Here is a 16,225-nt window from a genome sequence, read left to right on the forward strand (position 1 = left end):
TGGTAGTATCTGAGGGTACAACTACACTTAAAACTCTACAACAATACACCTGCTCCTGGGGACTTGGGGTGGATCTGGATCTGTGAAGGTATCCCAAACACACCAAGAAATCTGTTGTCTACAAACAGGCACCCAGACACCCCAGAATATGCTCCAAGGAGAGAGTGCATCTTAGCACACTTAAAACTGCATTCACCGAACAAGGACACTTCACCGAAGAAATAGATAAACACCATGGAATGGTTCACCCAAATATCCAGAGTGAACCTGTTTCAATACAGAAATAAAAACCCCTCCAGCCATGTCCTGAAAAAAATCTTTCCTGAACCCCCTCTTCTGGCCTTTACACAAGCCCCCAAACTCTCCAAGCTCAACATCAGAAGCAAACTCCCCACAGACCAGGACCCACCAACTCAAAGCTCACCACAGACGAATACCCATCGATTCAAAGCAGCCCAGACCCTGCCAGAACAGATGTAAAACCTGTAGACGTGTCTCCACCACTACAATGATCAACACCTCTCACAACACACCTTTTGATATCCATAGCTCCTACGCATACCTATCACAACATGTGGTATACCTCATCCAGTGCACTAAATGCCCCAATAACAGCTAAGGTGGATGAAACCAGACAATCACAGTGCTCTCGAATGAATGGACAGAGAAAAATGACAAAAGACAAAAACTCCATAGCACCCAGGGGCGAACACTTTTTACAAAATGATCACTCTATATAAGGACCTAAGAATGGCCATACTGGGTCAGACCAAAGGTCCATCAAGCCCAGTATCCTGTCCTCTGACAGTGGCCAATGGCAGGTGCCCCAAGGGAATGAACAGACAGGTTATAATCAAGTGATCCATGCCCTGTCACCCAATCCCAGCTAATGGCAAACAGAGGCTAGGGACACCATTCCTGCCCATCCTGGCTAATAGCCATTGAAGGACCTATCTTCCATAATCTATCTAGCTCCCTTTTGAACCCCATTATAGTATTGGACTTCACAACACCCTCTGGCAAGGAGTTCCAGAGGTTGAGAGTGCGTTGCATGAAAAAATACTTTCTTGTGTTTGTTTTAAACCTGCTACCTATTAATTTCATTTGGTGGCCCCTTGTTCTTGTATTATGAGAAGGAGTAAATAACACTTCCTTATTTACTTTCTCTATACCACTCATGATTTTGTAGACCTCTATCATATCCCCCCTTAGTCACCTCTTTTCCAGATGAAAAGTCCCAGTTTTATTAATCTCTCCTCATATGGAAGCCATTCTATACCCCTAATAATTTTTGTTGCACTTTTCTGAACCTTTTCCAATTCCAATATATCTTTTTTGAGATGGGGCGACCACATCTGCACGCAGTATTCAAGGTGTGGGCGTACCATGGATTTATATAGAGGCAACATGATATTTTCTGTCTTATTATCTATCCCTTTCTTGATGATTCCCAACATTCTGTTCACTTTTTTTACTTTGGCTGCACATTGAGTGAATTATTTCAGAGAACTATCCACAATGACTCCAAGATCTCTCTCTTGAGTAGTGACAGCTAATTTAGACCCCATCATTATATGTGTATAGTTAGGATTATGTTGTCCAATGTGCATTATATGTTACTGCTCAGCCCTTGCCCTCAAAGGAATGCTGGACAACACCTTCAAAAGATGAGCATGGGAGATTAAATTCATAACTTTGCTAGACAGTAAAAATCATGGACAGAAAAGGTTACATTTTTCCCTCTCTTCCTCCTCCCACCTCCCATGACTGGAGAGATGTTAACTGGCCATTTCACTTTGAATGTCCCTGGTAATAGATGGTAACTCTTTATGCTAAACAGTGTGTTCCATCTTAGCTGCGACAATCTGAATACCTTTCCCAGACCTGAAGAAGAGTTCTGTGTGAACTCAAAAGCTTGTCTGTCTCACCAACAGTAGTTGTGTCAATTAGAGATATTACGTCACCCATCTCGTCTCTCTAATATCCTGGAACCAGGACAGCTACAACAATACCACATATCTAATCTAATCTATCTATCTACCTATCTATCTATCTAACATTTTCCCTGCGCACCTCCTTCTCTCTCAAACCAGACCTACTTTAATCTCTTATTAGTCCTCCCCTCTCTCCACTGATCTCTTTATCCCCTCTATTTCTCACTCATTCTTCCTCTTCACTGTGTACCAAACTTAAGTCTATTGGTTTATGTGCCCGTTTAAACATATTTTTCCAGTAACACCTGATGACAGCACTGACCTTGTCTCTCAGCAATTTTGCTGCAGATTCAAATGAATGAGGGCTTGCTGAAGTTATTAAATTCATCCCACTATGTGAAAATTTCCACCAGACAAACATACATTTTCTCATGGGGCTATTTCATAAAGGAAGCTTCTTTGAATCCAAATAACCCTATAATTAACGGGGGAAGGGAGGTGTGTGTGGAAAATTATGGTCAATGTTAAAAATATTAGAGAGGAAGGGTGGGGGATAATTGAGAATCCAAATCCCTTTGGTGCCTAGAAATCTGAAATAGATAGATAGATAGTTTTTATACTGTGCTCATCACTGTAATACATGAGCACCTTCCAGTAGCGCATTCCAGTCTTCTTACACAGTAGCTTGAAAGCTTGTCTCTTTCGCCAACAGAATATGGTCCAATCAAAGATACTACCTCATCCACCTTGTATCTCTGAAATCCTGGGACCAACACAGCTACAACAACACTGCAAACAACAAATACATAATGTACATGTATTGTGCCATGGTCCTACATTTATACTGTTATATATACATACACCCATAGAATCATAGAAATGTAGGGCTAAAAGGAACCCTTGTCCCATACTTCCTGTGACATTCCCCTGGTGTTATCTGGACAGGTGAACTGCTAGGTCACTCCAGTCCTTGACTCTGGGAGTCAGTCTTACCCTGCTCTGCTGTGATAACCCCCACTCCTGGGCTGTTCACGCACGGCCTCTGGCATGTAAGCTGCTCCTTGAATTGTGCAACTAAATGGCACTAGCCAATATCTCCAGTCCCAGACACAACCCTAGGAACCTCCATCTTGCAGTGTCCAGTTATGCCTGCTGGACACTGCAAGCTTATATGAGTTCGTCAATTTAACAAAGAAATTGATGCACCAGGCTTTTATCCCAAGGGTAGTCTCTGACACGCTTCAAACCAAATGCACTGCTTCAGGTAGACTAAACAAACAAATTTATTAACTACAAAGATATATTTTAAGTGATATTAAGTGATAGGCGAAAAGTCAGAGTTAGTTACCAAAAGATATAAAATATAAGCACACAGTCTAAATTCTCAACCCTATTATACTGGGCAGCAACTAGACTAAGCAGTTTTTCTCACCCCACTAGATATCGCAGTCCTTAATATACAGGTTTGTTCCTTACACCTGGGCCAATTTCCTCTGTTGTCTTATCTTCTTCACAGTGTCTTAGCTGCTTGCAGTGAAGGTAGGGGCAGGGGAAGGGCCTCCTATGTGTTCACTCTGTCTGTTTTATACCCTCAATCCATGTGTTTGGGGAGCACAAGTCCAGGCATGTCTGTGGGGAATTGCTGAGTCTCTCCAAGCAAGGTTAAGCAATTCCCCTGGTGTGGCCTCATGCAGGTAAGTCATTGCATTGTAGCTCCCTGGCTGGACAATGGCTGTTGATGGGTTGGTTGACATCTGGGTACTGGTTACTTTCCTTGATGTTGCCTCTGGGGAGCTAATATCTTGCTGATTCCCCAACTTACAGCATGTTTTAGTGATCACCATTCAACACAATTCTCATAACTTCATATGTATTAATAATACACATATATGGATAGAGAAATGACTTTAATCAGATCATAACCTTTCCTCTGATATCTTACAAGGCATGCTTTATATGTGAGATCACGATTATATGAAAATGAGTAATATGGGGGTTACAGTGTGACAGATTTCTGTTACCAATCTGCCTAAGGTCTCAGTTTATCAGGCTGAGGCTGCAGGGTCATGTGGGGCGGAGATACAGGAGTACACCAAGTGACCAAATTTTAATGCTTTATTAATAAAATAATAAAATAACACCGGTGAGTGCCAGCACTGCTCCCACGTCACTCAGAGGAAGAAAAAGGCATTACTGCCCGAGCCCAAACCCACATTCATACTCACACATGCACCACCCAAGGCTGGCCAGGCCTGGGCATCACGTTAGCAGAATGCGGGGGAGGGGTTGGATGGGAGTTCTGTCCTATACACAGGTCATCCAGGGGTCCACTGCAATTTCCAACTTGCTTCCACTCTTGGGAGGCTTTTTAAGCCCTGGGGGTCTCTTGGGGGCATCCCCTTCAGAGACCTTTGTTCCTCATGCTCGGTGTACCAGTCTAAACCGGCCTTTCATGGCTTCTTCAGCTTTCCCCAAAACACACTGTCTCCAGGGTCACAAAGGCAGACTATTGAGTCTCACTGGGTGGCCAACCTTTGCAAATGTGTAATCTCAGTCCTGCAACTTGTTTTGCTTTTGTTTTGCTTCTGCCTTTATTTCTCACAGCCAGCTGGGGCTGACATGCAGTTTTTTGTGCTTGGCATGCAGAGCAAGGCAGACTGTGTCGATTCTTGACTTTGAACGCAGAGCAGCTTTCTCTTTATCTCTAGGCCAACCTGAATTTTCAAATTAACCCATTCCTTTCCCCCCTCGGCCTCCTGAGACCTGCAAATGAACCTTTCATTCCACTCTCATACCTTTAACCCTTCCCAGAACACTTTGTAATGCCTGCAACAGCGTTAGCAACATACAATACTGATCTGCTTCCCCAGGGGACTTGAGGGAGGGGGCCATTGGGGTGTGACAACAGTATGTTCCCCCAAGGTATAGTATGTCACACTTCTCTCTCTACTGAGAATTGAATTCCTACCCAAGCTCATGTCCCAACTGAAAGGACTACTGAAATGTTTTCAGATCAGTGGAAATTGCCACTCAGTTAATATATGCACAACTGCTAAGTGGCAAAACAACACTGATTGGTCATTACTACTACTATTACTATTAATATAATCATAATACCTAAATCTTATGCAGGAATTTTCATCAGCAAATCTCAAAACACTTCACAAACAAGGTCAATGTTATTATCCTCTTTCTCAGATTAATTTGTTGTAAAAGAAACTCCACTGTGGTCTTCTTGTATTCCTTCCCCTACACACCTATATAAACAGGATTTCCGCTGGATATTTGCATCAGTATAGTACACCATTACCTCTTCCATGCTGCCATCTTGTTTTCCCTTATCTCTGTGTTAAATTTAAAAATTGTCTCCATTAGTTGTGGTTAGGAAGTAAAACCATCCAGACATGAAGTAGATTCTGCCTTTCTGATTTTGCAGACAGCCTAGGGCAGGGAACCAAAGAGAAATGAAATTCAGTAGGAGTTGAGCACTGAATTCACTTAAGCTGCTTTGAAAATTTCTGTATTGAGCAATAGCTCTTTAAGAGGTAAATTTCCCCATGCATTTCTATCAGGTTTTAGCTCAGATGCCCAGTAATGGCAATGATGATGCCAGCATCGACAATTGTTCCAAAGTATGGAAGACAAGAAAAATTGGATCCTAGTAAGAACATTTCCACAGCGTTCTGTGAGCAATGTTTCATTTTGGAATCTCAAGGCTGGAAGTTGAAGCTAGACAAATTCAGACTGGAAAGAGGATATTAATTTTTAATAGTGAGAGTAATTAATAATTGGAACTATTTATCAATGGTCTTGGTAGAGTCTCCATCACAGGCAATTATAAAGCCAAGATTGGATGCTTTCCTAAAAGATCTGCTCTAGGATTTATTTTGGGTCAGTTCTCTGGCCTGTGATATACAGGAGGTCAGACTGGATGATCAGACTGGTCTCTTATGGGCTTGGAATCTATGAATCTGTCAATTATTGTTGTTATTATTTTATTATGACAGTAGAACCTTAGTAACCGTAATCTTGGATCAGAGCTCCATTGTGCTAGGCACTATAATAACATAAGAAAAAGCCTTGCTATCCTGGACAAACCTTCTTGAATGAAGTATAAGTATTTTAGCAGTTCACTGTGTTAAAAAATGCAAATGTGTGTGTACTATTGAGGGACTCTATGTAATTCCTTGGGAGAGGATGACCACAGATCCTCCAGGAACTAAGAACAATAGTGTGGTGGGGGGGCAGAGAGGTGATTAGGCAAATTTGCTCAGGTTGTAACACCTCCAGAGAGCTACCACAGAAGCTGGTTCATACTGGATACTCCAGGGACTACCAGACCAAGAAAGGACTTTTAACTAAACAGTCTGAATTTAGGCCATCTTCCTGACCCAGCACTTGGGCAGGACCTCTGCTTCAAGTAGGACCCAATCCTTAGGGAAGAATTGGTAGGACTTTATTTCACTGAGGTCCCATAAGACTGAGGGCCTGTTCAGAGCTGAAGCTGTGAGGAACATATGATGACAGGGCACAGCCCTGTATGGCCTTTGAGGGACTCGCCACCAACTAGAGCCTTGTTGGAGTTGGGGTGATTAAGCTCTGCTAAGCTGATTAGCATGGGTGTAGGTTCTTTGGTGGTCTTTAATGTGTTTTCTCTGTAATGCTTTCACCTTAAGAATGAAAGGGCTTATTTAGAAAGAGATGTGTGGTAACTTCCATGGGCAACTACACTGCGTACTGTCTCTGAGGAGAGACGTGAAGCAGGCCTGCTTAGACGGGTTGTCTTTTGCTGGGGATATCACAGTATAGCCAGGGTCTGTGCAGCCTGGAAATACCCCAATCAGAAGGAAGAGAGACACAAACCTCCACCCAAGAGAGGTGATGGCTAAGGAGCCGGGAGCCTAGAATAGGTGTCCTTTCTGGGACAGGGGGAATACAGGTGCAGCTGAACTGTGACAATCGTAACCACAAAGGGTATCTTTATTTTAGGTAAAAAATGTAGGTTGTGTTAATGACCATACATAAGAGATAATACTTTCAATACCTTTATGTTCTCTCACAAACCGGGGGAAGCACACCAGTGGTCTGATGAAAGGCAATGTGAAGTGACAGCCATCATGGCTGATTTAACCACTCAGTTTGCAGGATGCAGATGGAGAAGTGAGCTCAGAAAATGGGTCCAATCTCATAACTCATTGCTTAGACTGGAAGCTCTCTGATACAGAGGCCATTATTTTGTTCTGTGCTTGTACAGCTCCTAGCGCCATGGGGGCTACTGGTCAATGACTGGGGCCCCTGCTTATCACTTAATATAGTGGTTTTCAGCCTTTTTCATTTGCAGACCCCTAAAAATTTTGAATGGCAGTGCGGACCCCTTTGGACATCTTAGACATAGACCCCTGAGGATCCACAGACCACAGGTTGAAATCTGCTGTTTTATGGTAACTACAACCTTTCATAGACCCCTCAGACATAGTCTGTGGACCTCAAGGTGTCCACGGACCAAAGGTTGAAAACCACTGCTGAAAGAAAGAAAGAAAGAAAGAAAGAAAGAAAGAAAGAAAGAAAGAAAGAAAGAAAGGTATTTTACTCATGTTGCTGAATGCATTGCCAGAAGCTGTAGATATGCCATGGTGATGGGACTGGTATAAGTAGATAAGACCAAGATTGTCTTTCTTCCTGTGCTCCCCCGTTGATCTGTTTCTGTCCATCTTTTGTCTTAGTTTGTAAGTTCATTGGAGCAGGGGCTGTCTTTTTGTTCTGTTTCTGTACAGTCCCTGGTTGGGGATCTGAGGCACAATGTGCGGGGCAATGGGAAGGGTAAAGGACTGTGAAGTCCTTGGATACGTTATTTACAGACCATTATTTCAGTATGGCCATGTCATGAGAAGGGAAACATTATTACTCAGGAATGCCCACTAGATATTGATTAGCAGTATCTCATAAGAGACTGCAACTTGGAGCAGCATCCCTGCGACATTTAAACTAGTGTTTCTTCATTATCTGAAGTATTTTCTCTCAGAAGATCATTAGACTTTAAAAAAAAGAGTTGAAATTTAAAAAGCCACATTGGACATTGTTAACAACAAAGCTTTGGAGACCCATAATCATTTAAATGGGAGGTAGGCTGAAATGGAAACTTATTAAAAAGTTTGAGGACATTGCAATAAAACACTTCTTTGAAAAGGGGAGGGAATAATAGAGCTTTATTTTACAGTAAAAAATACATGGGTATAATCTTGATATATGGGTATAATCTTATTATTCCGCAGAGGTTAGACCAACATTTTTATTAAGGTAATCATGGGATGGCTCTGGTCATGCTAAACGTATCAGCTCCTGGACCACCAGTTTCTGGAGAAAATCCCATGATGGCCAAATGCAATGGCTATATAGACAACATCAAAATATTTTAAATAAATGATTAGTCTGTGCATGCGTGTGCATGTGACGATCTGCCTTCAACTCGTAAAGAGAATCAGCACGACCTGTTAGCAGCATAGGATATGCCACGTAAGCAAGTCCTCTGCTGCTAAGAGCTAATGTTGATTCTCTTTGCTTGTGGAACAAAAGTACTCCAAGGATTTACAGATTGTGCTGATATCAAGGTCCTGTCCCAAGGACTCATTGTATTGAGAGGTGTCTGGTTCAAAATGGAGCCTCATGTAGCAGATGCCCATGTCTTTGAGAGCTCTGAAGCTAAGAAATGCACTGCAAATGTACTGCAAGCTAATGAGCTACCTGAATGAAGGAATAAATAAATATCAATAAGATCAAAGTTAAATTGCGGAAAATACATTTTGTCATTGTCCCCCTAAATCTTTCAGCCACTAGATGTCTCTGTCTAGAGTCCCAGGCAAGGCATGGGGCCTGGTAAACAACAGAGACAAAGCTGGAACTGGAGCTGATGCTGGGAAAGTCTGTTTGCAGAGTGTTCCTTGGATTAAATTGACCTTACGTTTAACTTACTATGTGTTGATTACACTGTGAAGCCCTGAGCACCTGATTTTTCAGGACTGACTCATGTTCATACAAAGCAATCGTCATGGACATCAGGCAGCAGATGCCAGGTGTTCTCTGAGTGTGGGAGGCTGGCTGCATCAGGATCGTTTTTGTCTTGTTTGCACGGAAAACAGAGCAGTAGCTCCCCAGACTCCAGCACTGCAAGTTCCCTTCAGATGTAGACTCAAGGGAGACACCGCTATCTACTGTCAAGGGTACAAATACAAGCAGGCATTCTGCACTTTGTAAATACAGCGTCTTTGACACAAGATCGCAGCACCTGCTCATCGCCTCAGGAATACACAAGTCTCTTTACTACCAGAATCTGACTTTTGAAGAACAGCAAGAGATAAAAACCTCAGCTGATATTGGCTTCAAGGTAATCATGATCCCTACCCTGACACTGCATTGATAAAACATGTTCTCGCTAAGAAATTTAGGGACATTAGCAATTTTAGTTCAGCGGTCTGTTATTGTTATTATCAATTTTTAAAGAGAAGTTATTGATGAAAAGTTCATGGTGGAGCCTGGAATAGAATTATAGATGTCTTCCTTTTTTTAAAAAATTGATTTGATTTGATGCCCAAGTCACACCTTATTTGGCCATTAAACAACATGCAATAGATAGCAAAAAGCTCAGTCCTCCAATACCCTCTGCTTTATTGAGCTGTTCTTACTTTTACTGAGGGAGTTCAGAAAAACCTTCCACCAGAACAAGAGCCTGAGGAATTCTGACTCCGTAGATCTGACTTCTCTGCACAGGTCTAAATAACTAAGCATTAAGAAATTGCAGCCTGAAAGAACTAACAACACCGGGCCAGATTTTTAAAGGCAATAGGCAGCCAGTGGGATTTTCAAAAGCATTTAGATGCCTATCACCCACTGATATAATTTTAAATACCTTTAAAAATCTGACTCATTAAGGTCTGTTCTACCCACAAAGTTGCATTGATTTAGTGCCAGGTGTGAATTAAAATTAATGTAGTTAAATTGGTGCAAAAACTCTGTATTGAGTAGGGAAAGTGGCTGGGTTTAACAGACATACGTTCTAGCCCTAACTCCTGAACACATGCCATGCCTGGGCTAAAATATGACAAGAGCAACTTTGAGCTAAATGTTTTAGCCTGCATCTACTCCAGGAAAAAAACAGTACATTTCGGTCAGGTTTGGCTAGCATGTGTTAGCTCAACAACAACCTAAACTCAACCAATTTTCCTTGACAAGATAGCCTGTGCACTACAGACAGTCTTAACTCAATTTAAACCCTGTCTTATATCTATTTAGCTTGCGTTGGTACTTATAGATGCAAACCAAACCAATAACAGCTTTAAACAGAGAGACGTGTCCATACAGGGCTTAATTATGTCAGCTTTTAAATCAATTTCCATAAAACTTTAAGCAGGGAATCTCGAGTAGGAGTAGGGAAGTTATTTTAGCTCTGTATTTGGCATTGGTACGATGACTCCTGGAATCCTGTGTCCAGTTCTGGTGCCCACAATTCAAGAAGGATGTTAATACATTGGAGACAGTTCAGAGAAGAACCACAAGAATGGTTAAAGGACTAGAAAACCTGCTTTATAGTGAGAGACCCAAAGAGTTTAGCTTAACAAAGAGAAGGTCAAGAGGTGACTTGATTAAGGAGCAATGTGGGTAACAAATATTTGATAAAGGTCTCTATAATCTAGCAGCGAAAGGTCTAACATGATCCAATGGCTGGAAGTTAAAGATAGACAAATTTAGACTGGAAATTAAGACATATGTTTATAACTGTGAGAGTAATTAACCACTGGAAAATTTACCCAGGGTTGTGGTTGATTCTCCGTCACTGACAATTTTAAAATCAAGATTGGATGTTTTTTCTAAAAGCTCTGCTCTAGGAATTATTTGGGCAAAGTTCTCTGGCCTGTGTTATGCAGGAAGTCAGACTGGATGATCACAATGGTCACTTCTGGCCTTAAGCTCTAATGAAGAGTGTCACTAGCAAAGCATTTAAGCCCTTCACACGAAGAAAGTGCAGCCCAAACTTACATTTTTTTTCTAGATCAAAGCCACAGTGTAACAAATCTGTACTATCTCTGCTGCTGTGATCTTATGGGTAGTATATCTCCTTCCCATTGTCGTCTTCATGTCTGTATCTTAGCAGCTGATGCTCATTTTGAAACAGTGGCTGACACTCCAGAGTTAAAATATTAAATGAGCCCAAATTTGCCAATGGCCTAAATCTTCTGGTGTGTGTGGGGGGGGTGGGGGGGGGAATAGCCATATTTATTCCTTCAGTGTAGAGTTGACACATCAGAATCTCTCCCTCAAATAAAGCTCAAGATGGTTGTAAGCATGTGGGGGAAACATTCTTTACTTGATTGTTTACCTAGGACATTACAAACACTTTCTCTGACTTCATTATTTAATATGTTGCAAAAAAACTAGACATCATTCTGGGATGTATTAGCAGGAGTGATGTAAGCAAGACACAAGAAGTAATTTTTTCACTCTACTCCACGCTGATTAGGCCTCAGCTGGAGTATTGTGTCCAGTTCTGGGAGCCACATTTCAGGAAGGATGTGAACAAACTGGAAAAAGTCCAGAGAAGAGCAGAAAAAATTATTAAAGGTCTAGAAAACATGACCAATGAGGGAAGATTGAAAAAATTGAGTTTGTTTAGCCTGGAGAAGAGAAGACTGAGAGGAGACATGATAACAGTTTTCAAGTACATAAAAGGTTGTTACAAGAAGGAGGGAGAAAAATTGTTGTCCTTAACCTCTCAGGACAGGACAAGGAGCAATGGGCTTAGATTGCAGCAAGGGCAGTTTAGGTTGGACATTAGGAAAAACTTCCTAACTGTCAGGGTGGTTAAGCACTGGAATAAATTGCCCAGGGAGGTTGTGGAATCTCCATCATTGGAGATTTTTAAGAGCATGTTAGACAAATACCTGTCAGGGATGGTCTAGATTTATGGCTCTGTTTATGGCTATTAGCCTCTGTTTGCCAGAATCGGGGAATGAACGACAATGTATGGATCACTTGATGATTACCTGTTCTGTTCATTCCCTCTGGGGCACCTGACATTGGTCGCTATCGGAAGACAGGATACTGGGCTAGATGGACCTTTGGTCTGACACAGTATGACTGTTCTTATGTATATAATACTTAATCCTGACATGATTGCGAGGATTAGACTAGATGATCTTTCGAGGTTCCTTCCAGTCCTACCATTCTATAATTCTATGTTAAGATGATCTCTAGTGAGAGTATGGATGGAATTAACTCTTTCCAGAAAGAACAGTGACATATTGACCAAGAAGTCATAGGCTGATATTAATTTCCAAGGAATGAATGGCTAAATCCCATAGATTACATAGAAAAGTTCATCCTAAATTTTTAAGATATCAAAAGTGCCTAAGTGATTTAGGAGCTCAACCGCCATGAATAGTCATGGGAAAATTGGCACCCAACTCGCTTAGGTTCTTTTGAAAATCTTCTTATTATTGGGTATTATAGCAGAGGGGTACCTCTGCTGTACTTCAGGTTGAGAGTCACTTAGGGTCAGATTTTTAAAGGTATTTAGACACCTAATGTCTATTGATTTCAATAGGTGTTAGGAGTCTAAATACCTTTACAAAAACCTGGTCCTTACTATTTAATATTCATTGCTTTTGTTCTTTCCCTAACCCATCATATTCCACTCACTGAGAGAAGTGGATATTCAGGCTTGAACTAGTATTGCCCTTCTCTAGTATGGCAGAATAAATGGGATATGATCAATAAATGGTCTGAGCTGCCATATCTGTGCTTGGGCCACCAGCAAAATGGACTGCTGTTACACTGATTCATGATCTGATAAGATGGGGTGGTAATAAAGGTTTGTTTTCTTGACATGAGATAGCCAGCATTTGCCTCTGTGATTTGGATTCAAAAGATGAACTGGTAACAATGAGTGGTAGATGAGTTTTTGAACATTTATGGGATTAATTGCCGACACTTGACTCCTGTTTTAACTTTGTTCTTGTGATTATACTGCAGGGTTTTTTAAATTGTCTCTACGTTCACCCTATGGCAGACACAGGCTGGAGAAATAAAACGTCTATCACGGAGTTCGTCCTCCTGGGATTCGGGAAGGTCCCTGAACTACAGATCCTTCTCTTCCCTTTGTTCCTAATGATCTACATGGTGACAGTGGCTGGGAACATGCTCATTGTTGTGCTAGTTGTGGCTGATCAGCACCTTCACACCCCCATGTACTTCTTCCTGGGTAACTTGTCCGGCTTGGAGACTTGCTACAGCTCAGTCATCCTGCCCAGGATGCTGGCCAGTCTCTTGACTGGAGACAGGACCATTTCTGTCTCTACGTGTATTGCACAATTTTATTTCTTTGCTTCACTGGCAGCTACAGAATGTTGTCTCTTGTCTGCTATGTCTTATGACCGGTATTTAGCAGTATGCAAACCTTTGCACTATGCAGCCCTTATGAATGGCAGGCTCTGCCTCCAGCTAGCAGCCGGATCTTGGCTAAGCGGCTGTCTGGCCACTCTCATCATATTATCCTTGATGTCACAACTAACCTTCTGCGGCCCCAGTGAAATTGACCATTTCTTCTGTGACTTCACCCCAGTAATAAAACTGTCCTGCAGTGACACCAACCTGATCTTGGTGATGGATTTGCTCCTCGCATCTCTTTGCACACTCTTCCCATTTCTTTTAACCCTGTTGTCTTATATTTATATCATCATCACCATCCTGAGAATCCCTTCCACTGGCTGCAGACAAAAGGCCTTTTCAACTTGCTCCTCACACCTCATCGTGGTGACAATGTTCTACGGGACTATCATTATTGTATACATGCTACCGAAATCCGACACATTGAGAGACCTGAACAAAATGTTCTCTGTCTTCTATTCTGTCCTGACCCCGCTGATCAACCCCCTCATCTACAGCCTGAGAAATAAGGAGGTGAAGGAGGCCCTGAGCAGATTGATCCATAAATGTGTGGCTTTCTCAAGAACTCAGGCATCCCTAGCCAGTACTTTTAGGCTGAAAACAAAACAAGATGACCTGAGCTGATTTACTGAGTTATAGGCACAAGATCTGTCAAAGTTCCTTCCCCACTCTGAACTCTAGGGTACAGATGTGGGGACCTGCATGAAAAACCCCTTAAGCTTATTTTTACCAACATAGGTTAAAACTTCCTCAAGGTACAAACTATGTTACCTTTTGCCCTTGGACTTTACTGCTGCCACCACCAATTGTCTAACAAATATATAACAGGGAAAGAGCCCTCTTGGAAACATCTTTCCCCCCAAAACCCTACACCCACTTTCCTGGGGAAGGCTTGATAAAAATCCTTACCAAATTGCATAGGTGAACACAGACCCAAACCCTTGGATCTTAAGAACAAGGAAAAAGCAATCAGGTTCTTAAAAGAAGAATTTTAATTGAAGAAAAAGTAAAAGAATCACCTCTGTAAAATCAGGATGGTAAATACCTTACAGGGTAATCAGATTCAAAACATAGAGAATCCCTCCAGGCAAAACCTTATGTTACAAGAAGACACAAAAACAGGAATCTACATTCCATTCAGCACAGCTTATTTTATCAGCCATTTAAACAAAGCAGAATCTAACACATATCTAGCTAGATTACTTACTAAGTTCTAAGACTCCATTCTTTTTCTGTTCCTGGCAAAAACAACACACAGACAGAGAGAAAATTTGTTTCTCCCCACCTCCAGCTTTGAAAGTATCTTGTCTCCTCATTGGTCATTTTGGTCAGGTGCCAGTGAGTTTATCCTAGCTTCTTAACCCTTTACGGGAGAGAGAATTTTTCCTCTGGCCAGGAGGGATTTTAAAGGTGTTTACCCTTCTCTTTATATTTATGACACGCCCCCCAAATCTCAGCTAGGATGAAACGCTGGCTGGGATTTCTTCTTGGAGCTCGAGGAAAAAACAGAGTTAATAAGACACATGCACCTCTAAATATACTACCAAGTACATAAAGACTAACAATATTTTCCACATCTCAAGGACGATTTTAACCAGTTGATTCTGGGAAACTTTCATGGGAGAGTGCATAAGCCACTTTGTTAGAAACTCCTAAGATATGTTGGATGTCGAAATCAAAATCTTGGAGAGCTAAACTCCACCAAATAGGTTTTTTGTTATTTCCCGTGGCGGTATGAAGCCACTGTAGCGCAGCATGGTCTGTTTGCAGGTGGAAACGCCGTCCCCAAACACATGGGCATAGCTTTTCCAGCGTAACATTCTTTTTCACTGACTGACCATTTGCTTTCCCTTTCAGACAGCTTCTTGCTGAGAAACACTACAGGGTGGAATTCTTGATTCAGTCCTTCCTGCATTAAAACTGCTCCCACACCACGCTCATATGCATCTGTAGTTACTAGGAATGGTTTGTCAAAATCTGGGGCCCTTAGCACAGGGTCAGACATGAGTGTCTCTTTAAGCTGGTTAAAGGCCTTCTGACACTCTTGGGTCCACTGAACGGCATTTGGCTGTTTCTTTTTGGTTAGGTCTGTCAGTGGGGCGGCGATTTGGCGGTATTGCAGTACAAATTGCCTGTAATATCCGGCCAAGCCTAAGAAGGATTGGACCTGTTTCTTTGACTTTGGGAAAGGCCACTTTTGGATAGCATCCACTTTGGCCTGTAGGGGGTTGATAGTTCCTTGACCCACCTGGTGTCCAAGGTAAGTCACTCTGTTTAGGCCTATTTGACACTTCTTAGCCTTAACAGTTAGTCCTGCCGCCCTTATGCGCTCAAGGAGTTTTTGTAGATGTTCCAGGTGTTCTGCCCAGGAATCCGAAAATATGGCCACATCGTCAAGGTAGGCGATGGCATATTCTCCTAATCCTGCTAGGAGATCATCTAGAAGTCTTTGGAAGGTGGTGGGTGCATTCCGCATCCTGAAAGGGAGTACATTAAATTCATACAGCCCAAGATGTGTGGTGAAGGCTGACTTTTCCTTGGCGGATTCATCTAGCGGTACTTGCCAGTACCCCTTGGTTAAGTCCAAGGTAGAGATGAACTGGGCCCGTCCCAGTTTCTCTAATAGTTCATCTGTTCATGGCATTGGATAGTTGTCTGGGCGAGTTACAGCATTTAGCTTACGGTAGTCCATGCAAAAACGTATCTCCCCATCTGGTTTGCGAATAAGAACCACTGGAGATGTCCACGCACTGCCAGAGGGGCAGATTACACCCATCTGTAGCATATCCTGGATCTCCCGTTCTATAGCAGTTTTAGCTTGAGGAGACGTCCGGTAAGGTTGGACTTTAATTGGG

At 42.1% G+C, this 16,225-nt stretch overlaps 1 protein-coding gene across 1 annotated transcript; it reads left to right on the forward strand.

Moving 5' to 3' along the window:
- The first annotated feature begins 12,986 nt into the window (after positions 1–12,986).
- LOC144273224 (olfactory receptor 6N1-like) lies at positions 12,987–13,994 on the forward strand. The gene has a single exon (XM_077831746.1). It carries the CDS (start codon positions 12,987–12,989, stop codon positions 13,992–13,994), a length of 1,008 nt encoding a protein of 335 aa, XP_077687872.1.
- Positions 13,995–16,225: the final 2,231 nt, after the last annotated feature.

This window comes from Eretmochelys imbricata, chromosome 13, assembly GCF_965152235.1.
Source record: "Eretmochelys imbricata isolate rEreImb1 chromosome 13, rEreImb1.hap1, whole genome shotgun sequence".
In the NCBI taxonomy this organism is placed as follows: Eukaryota; Metazoa; Chordata; order Testudines; family Cheloniidae; genus Eretmochelys; species Eretmochelys imbricata.